Source organism: Polypterus senegalus, chromosome 1, assembly GCF_016835505.1.
Source record: "Polypterus senegalus isolate Bchr_013 chromosome 1, ASM1683550v1, whole genome shotgun sequence".
In the NCBI taxonomy this organism is placed as follows: domain Eukaryota; kingdom Metazoa; phylum Chordata; class Cladistia; order Polypteriformes; family Polypteridae; genus Polypterus; species Polypterus senegalus.
In genome coordinates, this window is record NC_053154.1 from 131159444 (window position 1) to 131175784 (window position 16341).

Sequence of the window (16341 nt, forward strand, 5' to 3'; positions counted from 1 at the left end):
ATTCTGGTTAGAGAATGCAAGGAGGATACAGAAAAGGGTGTCAGTCCATCACAAGGCTAACATAAATATAGTTAGTTCAGTTTAAGGTACAACAACTAAAGTGAATGTACTGTATTTTGTGATGGACTACCATCCAGCCTAGAGCTGTTTATTGTTTGGTGCGTATTGCAGCCATGATAGCCTACAGCTCTGTCATGAACTTGAACAAGAAAATTATGACTTAAAAATGTATATAAAACTATTGCACATGTTCAAATGGCAAATGACAAAATGAATATCTCTAATCGTAGGTCGCAGAACCTGTCACTATTTCACCAAAAAAAAAATTGTGACACTATACTGTTTCATGCCCATTGAAACTCGTGCCAATGACCCAGGAAGAAACACATTTAGCACAGTATATTTATATAAAAAAAAAAAAACCCAACTATTCTACTTATATTTTCATCTTATTTGCAACCTTGCAGCCGTGCCTGCTCAGGGACTACAATTCCATCATTAAGCTAGAGCACATTTTATCTGCACATACTAAATTTAATTAACACTTCATCACCGCCAGTACAGCATATTTTTTATCTCATCAAATTTCAATTACAATTTTTGCCTAGGAGGAGTAAGTCTGTCTCATCATGTATTGTGTTTAGCCAATTGTCTTGTCCAATGTTCCACTCCCCCATTTATTTTCATTTGGACCATTTTCTGAGAAATCTATGGGTCCAAAAAGTCCAATTCCTTAAGGAGTACTATGTACTTTTGTTTCCACACCCAAGAAATTTTTTTTTTTTTTAAATTACAAAAATCTCTTTTTAGTAAGGTTCGCAATTGTGAAATCGTATATGAAATCACAAGTGAAACAAATTTTACTTCTATTTCTTGAAGCTGTATGTGAAAGGAAAATTGTCTGTTTTGCTCATCACTGTCTAATATATTTTTGTGATGTTATATTTTACATAACTTATATTGTGAGATTTGGAATGCAGAAGAGAGACAGCTGTGTCAAAGGTCCATGTTGGTCCAAGGAGGTAGACATGAATTTCATTGCACTTTTTACATGTGAAAATAAATCTGGAATGAACTGATGACACTACATTTTTTTATCAGAGCAAAACCATACATTTATGAAAAACCCAAAAGAATGAAGCGTTATTTTTTTAGTGCATGTTGTTGTTCAGAATGTGGTAGGAAAAAAAAGGACAGAGGACGGCGTTACTAACTTTTTTCTATTTCTGTTGGTAGCTATTTATTCAAATCCATTTTATGCTCAGGCAGCTATACTTTTAGGTTTTGATATACAGTGTTGTGTTTTGTAGCAATGTCAAATCAACTTTGAATCATCTTTATAGTATTATTTTGTACAGCTGCTTTCTAATAATATGGAATGCCCAACCAAAAACACTGCAGCTATTTACCACGGCTCAAATAATTTCATAGCTTGCATTCCACCACGTAAATATAATACAGTATTTATACTTGTGTAATAGATTGTTTTTTTATATGTTTGCATTGTGTTCTTGGTTTTAAAGGCCATTTGAAGTTATTCATTTTCAGGATTCTCTAAATGGTACAGGTTTGGGGTGAAGTATTGAAGTGCTTTGAAAACAAAAACTTCCAATCATCCAACAGGCACTTAAGAGAAGGACATATATCTCCAACTTAAGTTAATTCTGTGTGTTTATATTAGATGAATTGACAATTTATCACATTTGCTTTTGTCCTGTTTTAGTGATGACCCATCACCATCAGCAGCAGCAGCAGCAGCAGCATCTTGTGGGTACATCTGGTCCAGTTTCCCAGCAGAACCTTACATCTCCCAATACGCAGGCAGGAATGATGACCCTTTCCAGTGCACTGACAGCTCAACAGCAGCACCACCAAAAGTTGAGGCTTCAGAGAATTCAGATTGAACGAGAACGCATCAGAATGCGTCAGGAGGAACTTTTGAGACAGGTAACTTTTAAGTCTTTATTTATTTAACTCTAACTCACTTCCATTCTTTCTCAGCCAAATCTGTTTCTCTTAACCTAATTCTTCTTGTAGATAATGTGAGTAACGTATTCTATTTTATGGGTACCAAATTGCACTTTACAGGTTAACCAGTTTAATTCTTTACATAATATTTACACACCAAAATATAAATGCTTAATACAGTTGAATATTATTAGCATTTCAAATTTTTGTGAATGACATAATGAATATAGTTTAATTCCAGATATAATAAAAGTCACTTTATTTGTAATACGTTCATTAACAGGTAACACTATTTTATTTTCAAGCCCTGATCTAATGTTGCTCGCTGTTTTGTTTTTCTTTGCTTACTAATTAGTACCTATCATTCTAAATTGTTATCATGACAAAGTAAGTTTATTCAGTTTCTGAACAACTTATTGCAGTATAAGGGCATAGGGGTGGGGGCAGAACCTATCATCTCAGCATTGGATGAAAAGCAAGACACAATCCTGAATTGTCACCTGTACCTCACACAGTGCGCTTACTCACACCTGCCAGTTTAGGGTTGTCAATCAAACTAATCTGTGGGACTACATAAAGATAACCCATCCAGCACCAAGAAGAACATGTGTACTCCATACAACTGAGCTAGAAGTCAACAACAAGGACTCTAGTCAGTATGCTTCCTGTTTAATTAAAGAGATTCTTAAGAGTTGTGAAGAGGTTTGTGCAGTTTTCCTTTTCTTAATTTTCAGCTTTCTGTTATGCACTGTGTCCACAATGTATAGGGAACATTAACACAGAGAGTAGGAATGCCCTTGGATACTCCCTGGAATCCCCCACTACTTTACAACAGCTGCATGCTGACTGTGTTAATATTCATAATAGCAGCTGTTGCGACAAAGATACACACCCTACTAGGATGAATGGAATGACTTTCATGTAGTTTATTTCTATTTAAATGATTGTTTTTGTGATTTAAAAACAATAGCTCCATGATTTTCATATATAATGCAAATAAATATGATTAAACTAGAAAAAAAAAGGTTTACAATAAATTATTTGTTTTTTATCAAACAAAAAACCAAAATCGTTTTGTATGTGTGATGAAAATAAGCATGCTTTTCCCCATTGACATTTGGACTTTATTTTAGAGCTGGTTTCTGGCTACTTCCCAACAGCTACTGCGTTTTTGTTGGGGAGGATCTATATCTGAAGGTCACAGATGCTGGGCACTAAACTTGGCTTGTCTTACTTGCTGTGGTATGTCTTTTTTGACAGAATGGAAAGAATTTTTCTTTCCAATACTTGCGCACAGTAAGGAAAAAGGTTTTCAAACAGCCATCAGTTTTTGAAATGTTTTCTAAAAAATGGAAATGAAAAGAAATGAAAAACATCTACAGTTATTATTGCAATTGGAAAAGGAAATAATCTTGTTATGTATTTTATAAAATTCTGTTTCCAGTTTCTGGATTTTCTAAAACCACTAAATTTTGGAATGGTGCATTAACTGCTTCCCATATTCTTCGATTTGAAAGACCAAACTTCAGATGTGTGCTGTTGTTTTCACAGTAAAATTATAATTTAAAAATGACCATGGACTTGTAAATGAGTCTTTTTCACCATTGTAGAAAGGAAACCTAAAGCTGCAGGTGAAAATATAGCTTCACTTCATATAGTCCAAGTTAGTATTTATTGTAATTTCATCTTGAAGGCCAAATAAAAGACTTAAATTTGACATCATTTTTATGGCATAAAGCCACAAGTCACAGCAAGTAACACGTCATCTTGTCCTTTTTAAGTTAAATAGATTTGCATGAGCACCATTATAATTTTTCTTTATCATTATTTCTTTTATATAAAACACTGAGCAGTAGTATCCTTTATGAACACAGCATCTCATCAGAAATGGTGAGAGTTTCAGGCATGGTTTATTACCACCTTCACTTCTCACAGCAATGGCAACACACTCTATGTACCCACTTATGGAGTGTTGGAAGCAGAACAGAAACTGTGTGGTAGGTGTCCTCCTAGTCTCTAGTTGCCTATGTCTAGTGAAGTTAAAGTATGATTACCTTCTGCTGAATGTGTATATTAGGGTTGTGAGCATCATAAAAAGAAATTCAGATACCTGTCAGTGTCTTTAGCTGTACAGTTTGTGCATGTAGTGATATACAGTTCACAATCCGTGAGGGTCTGCTCACTGTGAACTAATTAAAGATTTGGTTTTGTGTAATGGTTGTTTGGCTCAGGCCCATTTTCATCAGCTTGTTTTTATATGCAATATTGTTTCAGTTGAGCATCTGTTAAAATCACATATTTTTCTACAGTATATGAAGTTTTAGAATCCCATTCCTAGTCTATCTGCATTATTACAAAAAAGGCACATACCTATTCATACATTTTATGAAACTCCTTCTTTATTATAGGAATGCAGTGAGTAGGAACCTATGCCAGAAGCATCAACCTTGAGAAACCAACCCAGGATGGAACAACAGTCAATCATGAGGCAAACTCACACTTATTTGTATTGGAGTTTATATATGCCAGTCATCTTGGTATCTTTTTCTTTATTGCTGTGAGAGGAAACAGGAAAACCAGAATAAAATCTCTATGAATATGGGATTGAACAATGGCCCAAGCTCTTGAAGACAGTTAACACCTACATTTACACCATCATAGTTTCCATGTGACACATTAAAATCTTCACATCTTATAAATAGATTTTCGAATCTTTGAATGTAAGATGAGGTTACTAACTTGATCCATTTTGAGGGGATAAAGTGTATTTCATGGTGTTACTGATTAATATAATTTATTTTCAGGAGGCGGCACTCTGCAGACAGCTTCCCATAGAAACAGAAAATCTCAGTGCAGTAGCAACAGCTTCTAATCCACCACAAATGACGCAGGATCTTAGGACTATCCCTAACAATGGATCAGACCCTTTTCTTAACAGGCAAGTATTTATATTTGAAGCCTTTTGCAATTTGAATATGTTGTACATTAAGACAGTTTATTAGGGCAGTAGTATGTAATATGCAAAGGTGTTGTACTTTCATTTACTACGTTTTTCATGAGATTAAGAATGCCAATGTTATCTCAAGAAGGTGTGCATTTTTTGTAATGTGTTTTAACCGCTTTAGACGCTAGTATTCTATTCCTCTATTCATCTCAATTAAAGTCCTTTTTCATTTATCTAACTCATATTTGTAGGTTAAATCACAAGTCAAACACTTAAAAAAAATCATTGAACAGCAAAGGTAATCCAGTTGTTAGATTATTATTTTTGATGAAGGTATACTTAGACTGAAATATCTTTTGCAAATTTGTACAATGGACATGTAATCAAATAACATACACTTGCTTTAAACTCTTTAAGTTCATAAGAAAATAAATGCAAAATGAATGAAAAATAGCTCAAACCGCACAGGTTTTCCAATTCTAAACATTCTGCACAAGTTACTATGAGGCTCACCAGCATTCACAAGAAGAACAAAGGAATGGTGAATTGAATTAATCATGCTCTCTCTCTAAACTGGATAAAAGTAATGGCCAAGTGTAATATTCATTTACAATTCTTCAATATTAATTCTTTGCCACTTATGAGTTTTCTTGTTATGGAATTAAGAAAGGCTGTGATTCATACAGCACTTTAGAAATTTTCCTTTTTGTCTTTCAATTTGATGGCTACACAGATTTAGCTTCATTACCTTTCATTGTAATGTATAACTTATTAACTTTAATGTTTATTCTATGTGCTTTGAAGAGTCACAGTTTATTATAATGTTGGGGACACAGCTGTACACATTACTGCTACTAAGACATTACTAGTACGTTATACCATTTCAACAGAACTTCTGCCATTACATTTGATGTCTTTTGATACCTCAAGCAGCTCCTTAACTTTCTAAAAGGTACACTCCACACTACATTTTTAAACAAGAGGACTGATTACATGACACCATTTTAATACATCCTGTCAACACCTTTATCAAACAGAGTGCTGATACCTTGAATTGAGTCTTTAGATGAAAGAAATAAAAGCTGGCTACACTCTTAGTATTGTACTACTCTGATTAAGGAAATTTTTTAGTCTATTGTCTTTATAAAAAATTCACACATGCACTTGAGAATGGATTTGTCTATTACAGAAAGTCTGATGAATATACTGTATGTTATAAATTGGTAGTCCAGATAATAATTGCTATAATTTTCTAATCTAGTGGGCCATACCACTCCAGGGAGCAGAGTTCAGACAGTGGACTGGGGTTAGGCTGCTACAGTATTCCTACCACTCCTGAAGACTTCCTTAACAATCCTGAAGAAATGGACACAGGTAGAGTTACAAGGTTACTTTGTTTGGTTATAATTGTAATTTTATATTTTTAATCTCTACGTGATTCACCTTCCAGTACATATATAGACATGTCTCCTTGTTGGTCCTAGTCTGTTACATACCTGGTAACACCGTGGTTTAAAGCAAGCTTCTGTTATGAGATGCTTTTAGATACGTTTCATGTTTGGTCATGTTAGTGGTTGCTTTGGATGCTTTGATGCCTGTATCAGAGGGATAATAAACATATTCCTATATTCCTTCCCTGTTCCAATTAAGAATAATGTGGTTAATATTTCTTGTATGTTAAATATAATTGTCACATTACATTTACTACAAAAAACATGAATGACCAGAAAGGATATTGTAGTTTTGCCAGTTTTATTTTAAGTAATTCAAATTTAAGACCAAGTCTGCATTATTTCTTTTAAAATATATTTCTAGAGCTTTTTAGATTCCATTCTAAATGTTGCATTAAAAAGATTTACACTCTCTGTGTTTTTAATTGTAAATGACATATTCAGAGAAGATTTTCTTTTAAGAATATACTGTGGTATTATAAACTCATTAATGACAGAGATAATTTAGGGAATGTGCAATGCAAAATGCTTCTGTCATGTCTTCATATCTGTCATGTGTTAAACTCCTGTAGCTATATGAAGTGAATGAAAAGTGTTATGGGATGTTATCCCAGACACCTTAAGGAAAACAATACTAGAAAATTTTCACTGCATAAAATGTCAAATTTTAGTGTACTTGTCTGTATCTTGATCTATCCTATGTCTAACAAAGAAATGCCCTAATCACAAACATGTGCATTACCAACCTACATGAAGACAAATGCTGCAAGTTGTATCAGATCAGAATAAAAGGCTGTAGTGCATGTGTGCCATATTATTGTAACACAACATTCTCACACTCACTTATTCCAGTTTATGGTTGCAAGTATCTGGAAACTATACCAACAGCATCAGATGCAAGGTAACAACTAGCCTTGAACAGAGCAACAGTCCAATTTAGGGCCTATGCATTCAATCACCCAGATTTGCACTCAGACAGGTTACATTTCTAATCAGTAATTACTGTAACTGAACTAGCAAGTCATTGGGAATGTGGCATAGACAGAGGAAAATGCATGCATCCATCCATAGAACCCGAAACGTTCACACAGTCAGAGACAAATTAAAGCACATTGTGGTGGTGGATCCATGAGGTATCAGTCCAAGTGACTATGCCAGCTTTGTTTGATATTTATTATTATGTAAATTTATTTATTTAATTTTAGACATAGTACTTTGCATAATAAGAAAAACAGTTTGCAAAGCAACACAGATGTGTTGTTCCATCCATGTTTCATTTAACCTGTTTAATCCATGTCAGAGATGCAAGGACCAGATCTGATGGTGGCCACATCAGAGTGCAAGGCAGGAAGTAGCCCTGTACAGGTTGCAAGTCCATTACCGGTCCATTTACCATTTATGAACATACACAAGTTTCACTGTGCCTTTAACCTTGCTAAATTATTTTAATGTTTGAAAATTTACATTATATTGTCACATACTTGTATAACTAAGAAATTGGCAAGATGCTTTTGTGCATTTCAGTCATCATAGGAGTAAATTATTTTATGCTTGTATTTGGCATCGATATGTTGCTTTCAAGTATATTGTACAGGGTTCAGTAGAAAGCTCTGATATTTGTTAAATTCTCTACATTCATGACAGATTGAGAGCATAACAGTACAGTTACAATATAAAACATTCAGTTTGACATATTTAATGCAGTCTCTAGGTAAATTATGCATAAACTAAAAAATACATTTTGCATTATGTTTTACTGTGTATATAGTATGCATTCTAAAGAAAGCTTTCTTTTAAAACTCTTTCCATACCAAATGTTCTTCACTGTAAATGCAAATAGTGCCTCATTTTGTTTTTTCTCTCCATTATTACTTTTTTAATAACATAGTGTACTAAGTACAGTACAATTCAGCATGTCATAAATGCTACAACATTTGATACCAAATTAAAAATTCAGCTTCAACATCATCCCCAATCCATGTGGATAGATATGAAATTTGATAACCCATTATGCAGTTGTCACTCAAAGCTACAGAAGCATCTGGAGGGTTAATAAAGGCCCAATCATGCTTGCTTAAGGACACCGTTAATAAATTCTTGCCAAATTCTAAATAATTTTTGAAGTTCATCGAATGGAAAATCTGATTTTTTCCAATTTTAAACAGACTAGGACATCCTTTTTCTATTGTGTTGAGTGGATTTTTTTTTTTTAATTGAGTAAAGCAAGATTTCTTTATCCTATACCTTAAAACTTTGCAGCATAAGGAGGATTCCGAAAGTATGCCGACCCCTTCAGGTTTTTCAAACATTTTGCTATGTAGCAATTTTATTAAAAACGAAAAAAACTGAAATATCACATTGATGCAAGTATTCAGAAACTACTGAATTAAAAAAATACTCACAATTACAGCCTGAAGTCTTCTTTGGTATAATGCAGCAAGCTTTGCACAGCTATTATTTTCTCCCATTCTTCTCTGCAGATCCACTCAAGCTCTGTCAGGTTGGATCAAGACTGTCAGTGGACAGCTATTTTTCAGTCTCTCCAGAGATGTTCAATTCGGTTCAAAACTGGGCTCTGGCTGGGCAATTCAAAGACATTCCCAGAGTGGTCTTTAAGCACCTTGTGTGCTGTCTTTGCTTTTTGTTTAGCGTCATTGTCTAGTTGGAAAAGGAACCTTTGGCCTAGTCTGAGGTCCAGAGTGAAATGGAACAGGTTTTCATTAAGGATATCTCTGTACTTTGCTCCATTGAACTTTTCTTCTATGCTGTCTAGTTTTCCAGTCCTCGTCACTGAAAAGCAGCCCCATAACATGATGCTGCCACCACCATGGTTCATAGTTAGAATGGTATTTCACAGTTGATGAATTGTGCCTGGCTTCCTCCAGACATAACACAAATCTTGCTTTATTAGGTATTTATTAAGTAGTGGAAAATTTTTATTGATGTTGGTAATTATAAATATGTATCAGTGATATAAAGAACCACATAATTTAAACATAACTTTATTTTCAAGTCTTCTCCTTAGTATCCATTGAATATATGTGCTTGCTTATAAATGTGAGTGGGGAGTCATTCAATAGCAGTGCCAAATAACATTAGTGATGGAGGGGTAGTCATGTCTGGTTCTACACTCTAAAGCATAATATTCAGAGTTTATATAACATTCACATTAACAGATACTTCCAGTCAAGACTACAATAGGTCAATCCACACAAATAATTTTAGGTCCAAGCACAAATGTATACAGTACAGTAAACATTATATCCCCAGTTGGCTTTTCAAAGCTTTTTCTATCCCTCCAAACCCCCAAATAGCAACACGGCATTATGTCTTAAATCTTTGTCTTAACTAAGTTAAGTTATGTCTTAACTGCAAAAAAATGTGATGGCCTATATATTTCCATGTTTTTTCAAGCAACACAGCTTGTAAGACCCGTTGAAATTTCTTAGGTTTTTTGAGACAATATCCTTTCTTGCATACCTATTCAACATGTTTTTAATCGGTAACAAAGTGTTTTCCTCAGTCAAGCCCTCTCATTAAAATTCCAACATTTCTGACCATGCTTCTCTCGTCCTGGAATTTTCAGCTTGCAACTGTTAGCTCAGCCCTTGCAAACAGCAAAAGAAGAAAAAATATTTCCATACCTATTTTTTGGTAAACTAACACAACTTCATATATATCAGTTGTAATACTTTGGGAAACATTTAAGCTATGCTCAAGGTGACAAATATTCTCTAACATTTTACTCAAAAATATATTACAAGCCAGTAAAACCTCTTAATAATTTTCTGATAGCTCTAAAATTGATGATTATGTAAACTCTGCCATTGAGCTTTGGAAAAATAAGATTAATATTGTAAACAAAATTCAACTTACCTGTATTGACCACAAGAAAAACAGTATCTAATACTGAAGGCAAAACATGCTTATTACAACCAAGGGGAAGAGGCCAGAAAAAGTAGTCCAAACAACTAAATAGGAAGTAAGTCTGGAATGTGGTCTCAGAAAAGACATAATGCTGATGGAAGTGAACTCACTTATCATTATGAAGTATGTACAGAGCTGTGGAATACAGTAAAACCTCAATTATCTGTCAGGGGTCAAGACCAAGGCCGTGACGGATAAGAGAAAAGATGGATAACAGAACAGCTACTTTAAAAATGATATACTGTAGAATAATGAATAGTCATATTTATTTACAAAACAAAATATAATATACTATTAACAAAATTAATTCATTCATATAATATTGTAATGACCAGTGTAATAAGGAAATACCACTCAGAGGTACTAGAGTTTTATACATTTTACTTGGAGTCTTTGTTCCATAACAAACAGTGCCCTGTCTTATACTCCACTAGCAAAATACCCGCGCTTCACTGCGGAGAAGTAGTGTGTTAAAGAAGCTATGAAAAAGAAAAGGAAACATTTAAAAAATAACGTAACACGATTGTAAATCTAATTGTCCTAGGCTTATTTTAGTATTGAGAGTAAATTTGATGATTGTAAAGAGTTTAATTTATGATTTTAAATGTTTTGTATGAGAAATACACATATTTAGGCAGGGAGCCAACCACGTGGTTGGTGAGCGAACAGCGGCCGTGCAGAAAAAGGAAGGGAACTGGGTGCGGCCCTTATTTATCTCTGCCATGAAATAAATCGTCTGTTAACGTAAATAAGGAATGAAACCGCCAAAAGGAGAGGTCAATTCCGAAAGTTCCTTACGGCATAATGGCAAGAACCGCCAAAAAGAAGACATTATTTTCGAAAGTTTGTTACGGGGCATGGCGCAAAATAAAACATACTTAACATTTGTAAGTACAGTGTAAAGGATGAGCATCGGAAATTTGGGCTTCCTATGTATATTGGAAGTCGCAGAAATAGTGAGGAGGCGTTTCCCCTATCTATATATACAGTTTAGGAGGTACACCCGTTTCCCCCCCAGGGTGTTGCAAGAGGACAGGAAACATACCTAACTTTTGTGAGTACACTGCAAGGAATGAGCATGCGAAATTTCAGCTTCCCACCTATATGGAAAGTGGGATAATTAGTGATGAGTCAGTGGGGGCTTTGCCTTTTATATGTATAGATTATCTGGGTTACGGAGCACACCTCCAAAACAACAAAAGAAAGCTTTCTCTACAAATCAGTTTATCTCCTACTGCTTATGTTCCTGTTTTCGCTATACTATAAACACTCCTGCTTATTGTCTCCTTACTATCTACTCAATACTTCCTTCCACTACACCTTCCTTTTTCTTCTAACTTCTGCTATCACTCATCTCCTAAAAGACGTGTCTACTCCTTACAGAACAGAACCCCTTCACCCAGTCCCATTACTTACAGCATTCATTACAGACCTTCTGCTTCCCAATAGCACATCACAAGCTGCATGCACATCACAATATATTAACAAAGCAAAATATAACCAAATTTAAAAAGAGAATGACAATACAGTAGAAAATTAACATAAATATGTTAACATTATTGTCAGTGGTTTCCATTTTACTGTTGTTCTTCCTACTCCATAAATTTAAGAAATATTTGAAGCACATTTGCTGTTTTGTAAACGTTTAATAATGTCAGTTTTTGTGACATTTCCAACACCACACACTTAAGTTATCGGCAATAACAATGATTAATTATAATAAAAGAGAAAAGTTCCAAACATTATTAAAACTGAAGGTATGTAACTGACACTGTGATTTCAAAATGTGGCCTGACACATGGTGCTGTGGAAGAACACTACACGCTAGCAAAAGGGAGAGTGGTTCCATTGTACAGAGGTTGCAGCATACCACATGGCAGTAGTAGGCGCTGCCCTGACAGTTAACAGAAACTGCTGGTTAATCTACTGACAGATAATTGAGATTTTAGTTGTATTATAAGAGTTTATATACACCCCCAAATATTCTGAAAGTAAGGCACTTATTAAACACTTATTTGATAATTTTGAAATCCCACAGAGTAACACACCATGTATAGAGGAGCTGCATTTTTCAAACATTTGTCATAGGCCCAAATAGATACACACGAGAATATTATAAAGAAATTATCTAAAAAGTTAAATAAATACTCCACCCAAAAATGATATTTTTTTATATGTTACTTACCCCATGTAGTTTGTAGTGCAAGCCGAGAAATATTTTTACTCTCATGATTTACATCATTTGCCGTTATCCAACGTTGGTCACTATTGGTTCCTGTTCAATCAAAATCTTTGTCTTGTACTTTCTCCACTGAAACATGGGAGTAAAATGTTTTTTTGGCCACCACTACAAACTAAAACGGGTAAGTAACATAAAAAAATGTTCATTTTTGGGTGGAGTATTTTTGAAGCCTGTTAAACCTAGCTTTGTTCCAAGAAGCAAAAGATGACAAGATTCTTCCTACAATATTAGATTAAGGCATCAATCACATTCTTTCTAAAAAATAAAAGTTTCTCATATTAGTAATAAAATGTGACTTGTAGTAGACTTTTTTTAAAACGTACTTGAACGAAGAAACACATTGTAAAACCAATAAATGTATTTATGAGGGATGTTCAAAAGTTTCCGCACTTTTATATATTAGTTGGAAGCTGTGAAGGCACAAGGAATAGTAGTTAAAAAGTTGGTATAATGCTGGAAAAAATGCATCGCAAACGAAAGTAACTATTTAGAAAAGTGATGCAATTTGTTTTTGAAATTCTTAATAGAGTTAAAAAAAGTGCAAAAACGTTTTGAACACCCCTCGTTTCACTGTATTTATTGTTATAAATTTCATTTTCTAATGTTTAATTTGCAATTTGACATTGCAGGAGAAAACATGGGGCAACCTGTTATGAATGTGAATCCACAGAGTCGTTTCCCAGATTTTCTGGACTCCCTTCCAGGAACAAATGTGGACCTAGGGACACTGGAGAGTGAAGACTTGATTCCCATCCTCAATGACGTAGAGTCTGTATTAAATAAGAGTGAGCCGTTCCTCACTTGGCTGTAAACTGAAGTTTCCAAAGAGACAAGTGGGAGGAATTAGAACAAACTGCTTCATTGTACTGTCAGATTAGAGGTGCAATACTCCAGAGAGAACCAACCACTGTCCATTCTCCCAGCTAGTAATGGCATTTTTGGGTGTTCATTGTGCCTTATAGAGAGGATGCTTATTCAGTAAGACTGCAAAATGCAAGTCCTTACTTTACCTTTATATCTTTAAAAAGGAAACCTAATGGACATTGGTTTCTGTATCATTGTGAACCAAAGGCATTAGCAATGATCAAGCTAACTTTTTCCCCACTGGCTTTTTGGTTCAAGCACGCCAGCTGTGTTGAAATATAAAAGTATTTTATGATCTTATTTACTTTTACAAGTGATACTGAATAATTATCATTATTGTATTTGTCAAGAAGCTTTAAAATTCATTATTTTAATAAAACTGTACTTGTGCAGTTTAAACTTTTTAAAAGAACTACTATTACTGATATATTTGATAATCATTTGTAGCAAATTAGCTTATTTACATGCCTTTTTTAATGATGTATGTGAACATACATACGCTTTAATTACCTACGTAGATTAAAGGCTATTTTGTTACCAGATAGACAGGTAGCAGTTTTCACATTTGTACGTGAGTGTGTTTTTTTTGTTTGCCCCTTTCATGAATTTAATTAGATTTACTGGTGCACAGAACACTAAAACATTTCAGTCCTATTTAATAAACTGAATTATGCAGTTTGTACTGTACATGAACATTTATCATATTTCTAAACAAAGGAGGTGGAATATTTCTTTGTTTTTAAAATGATATAATAAATAATGTGTAATTTTAGGGAATATTTTCTGATATGTAGAAACTGCTTATGTATTTTAATTTTTTTAACTAGATGTGGTGGCATTATACAGCATTATAGTAAAAAAAAAATGTTGGTCTTCAAATGTCAATATCTATATAAGAAATATGGGCCTTAATAATAAACCCAAACTGCAATGTTTATGAAAAATGTGAACTGAAAAGACATTTCTTTTTTCACAAATAACTATAACATTTATAATCAGCAATTAAAGATGAAATTCCTTAAACTTTAAATCCTGCAGGTCCACATACAGTGTAAATATAACAATGCATATATATTTTTCTGCTTGTTGACCTAAATGTATTTCCTTGCACAAATTTTATATAGCCGGTATAAACTTTATAGTTTTTTTTTTTTTTTTTTTTTTTTTCTTCCTAGACAGAGGAAGCATTGATTTTTTTAAATAAAAGAGGCAACCAGTTTTGCATTGCTCATGATGTCCCAAAATGAATGTGTATTTTAAAATTGTGCTTATGGAGTGATCTATGTATAATTCCACATTTGTTACTAATTTGTTTTCATAATGCGAAGATCCCTGGGTTTCAGTTAGTTGCTTATGAAACAATACTTAACACTTGTGTACTTCTTATATTTGTTAAAGGAGCCAGTTTAAAGTTTATTTTTGCTTTAAAAGTGAAAGGGACTGAATGCAATGCTATTAAAAGAAATAAAAAGTATTTGAAAGAATGAAAAGATGGACACCAAAAAGGCAAGTTGAGTAAAGTGTAAGAGTATTTTAAAGACAGAATTTAGAAATGTTTACTCTGTTAAATTTTGGAATTTTTTATTGTAATCTACAAAGAATGTCATGGCAAGTAGATCTGTGAGCACACTGTCAAATTTAGTACTAATCTTTGATATCTGTGATGAGTTGGTTGCTAGATGGTGGAAAAGATTTTCTAGTGCATTTTGCTATGTAGAACAATGTTTCAAACAACTAGAAATTCATGAATTCTGAGAAGCTGAAATCAGTACATATTTGCACCCCTTAAAATTGATAATGCAAATAACAGCTTAATATTTTAACCCTATTTAGTTTTTTCAATACAACGTTAAAAAATAAACTAATGTAATGAATGGGATGAGTAAAAGAAAACGGTTTGATTATTAAAATAGCAAGGAATTGGCTTTGACTTTTTTCCTTGATTTTAGCACCTGATTTGCTCATGTGAAGGTGCTGTCACAATTTCATTTGAGGTAGATTATGCATTTTTCACAGCTAAATCTCAGAATTCTTAAAATTGTTATAGTATAGTTTGAACACACAAGTAAACTAAATCAAGAATCTTACTCAGCCAGCAAAAACCTCTCAAAGCTTCAAATGATATGTCTAGCTGTATGATTAAAAAAATAAAGTAGTGATTGTATCTTCAATTTTAAATTTGGATTTTCAGTGAATAGAGGTATAATTCATTGGTTAAGACAGTTATTGACAAACTAATGTATGCATTTGATGTGATAAAATATATCTTTCTCCAGTAGTTATCCACAAGGTGGTGTTATATATAGCCACAAGAGAAATTGCATGATTTCATAGCTTTTTGTGAGTTCTGAACCCAGTCTTGCTACAACCATTTAGTTATCTGAATTCTTTATTCTGTTTATAGCACTTAAGATTTACAGTTTGACATTTCATCTACAATGTGTTTGCTTCTATATGGTCCCCGCAGGTACAAGAATGCTGTGTCACTGCAAAAGTCAAAATATGAGTATCTGGAGTACATAACTATCCATCAACTTAAGTCAATGTCCTCTCTGAATTGCCTTTTAGTTTTGCAGTGGCCTGTTTTTGCTGTGTGTTTAAATTTAATATATGACTTAATCTAATTTAAATCTAGGGCAGCACGGTGGCGCAGTGGTAGTGCTTCCTGGGTCCTTCCTGCGTGGAGTTTGCATGTTCTCCCCGTGTCTGCGTGGGTTTCCTCCGGGTACTTCGGTTTCCTCCCATGGTCCAAAGACATGCAGGTTAGGTGGATTGGCTATTCTAAATTGGCCCTAGTGTGTGCTTGGTGTGTGGGTGTGTTTGTGTGTGTCCTGCGGTGGGTTGGCACCCTGCCCGGGATTGTTCCTGCCTTGTGCCCTGTGTTGGCTGGGATTGGCTCCAGCAGACCCCCGTGACCCTGTGTTTGGATTCAGCGGGTTGGAAGA

General features: G+C 34.1%; 1 protein-coding gene across 1 annotated transcript in view; it reads left to right on the forward strand.

Annotated features, from left to right (window-relative positions):
• wwtr1 (WW domain containing transcription regulator 1) overlaps positions 1 to 15485 on the forward strand; it is a 106516-nt gene extending 91031 nt beyond the window's left edge. Inside the window, exons 3-6 of the mRNA XM_039758116.1 lie at positions 1724 to 1947; positions 4773 to 4906; positions 6174 to 6286; positions 13162 to 15485. Of these exons, the coding sequence (XP_039614050.1) occupies positions 1724 to 1947; positions 4773 to 4906; positions 6174 to 6286; positions 13162 to 13343 (653 nt within the window). The 3' untranslated portion in view covers positions 13344 to 15485. The remainder of the gene's footprint in view (positions 1 to 1723; positions 1948 to 4772; positions 4907 to 6173; positions 6287 to 13161) is intronic.
• The last annotated feature ends 856 nt before the right edge of the window (positions 15486 to 16341 follow it).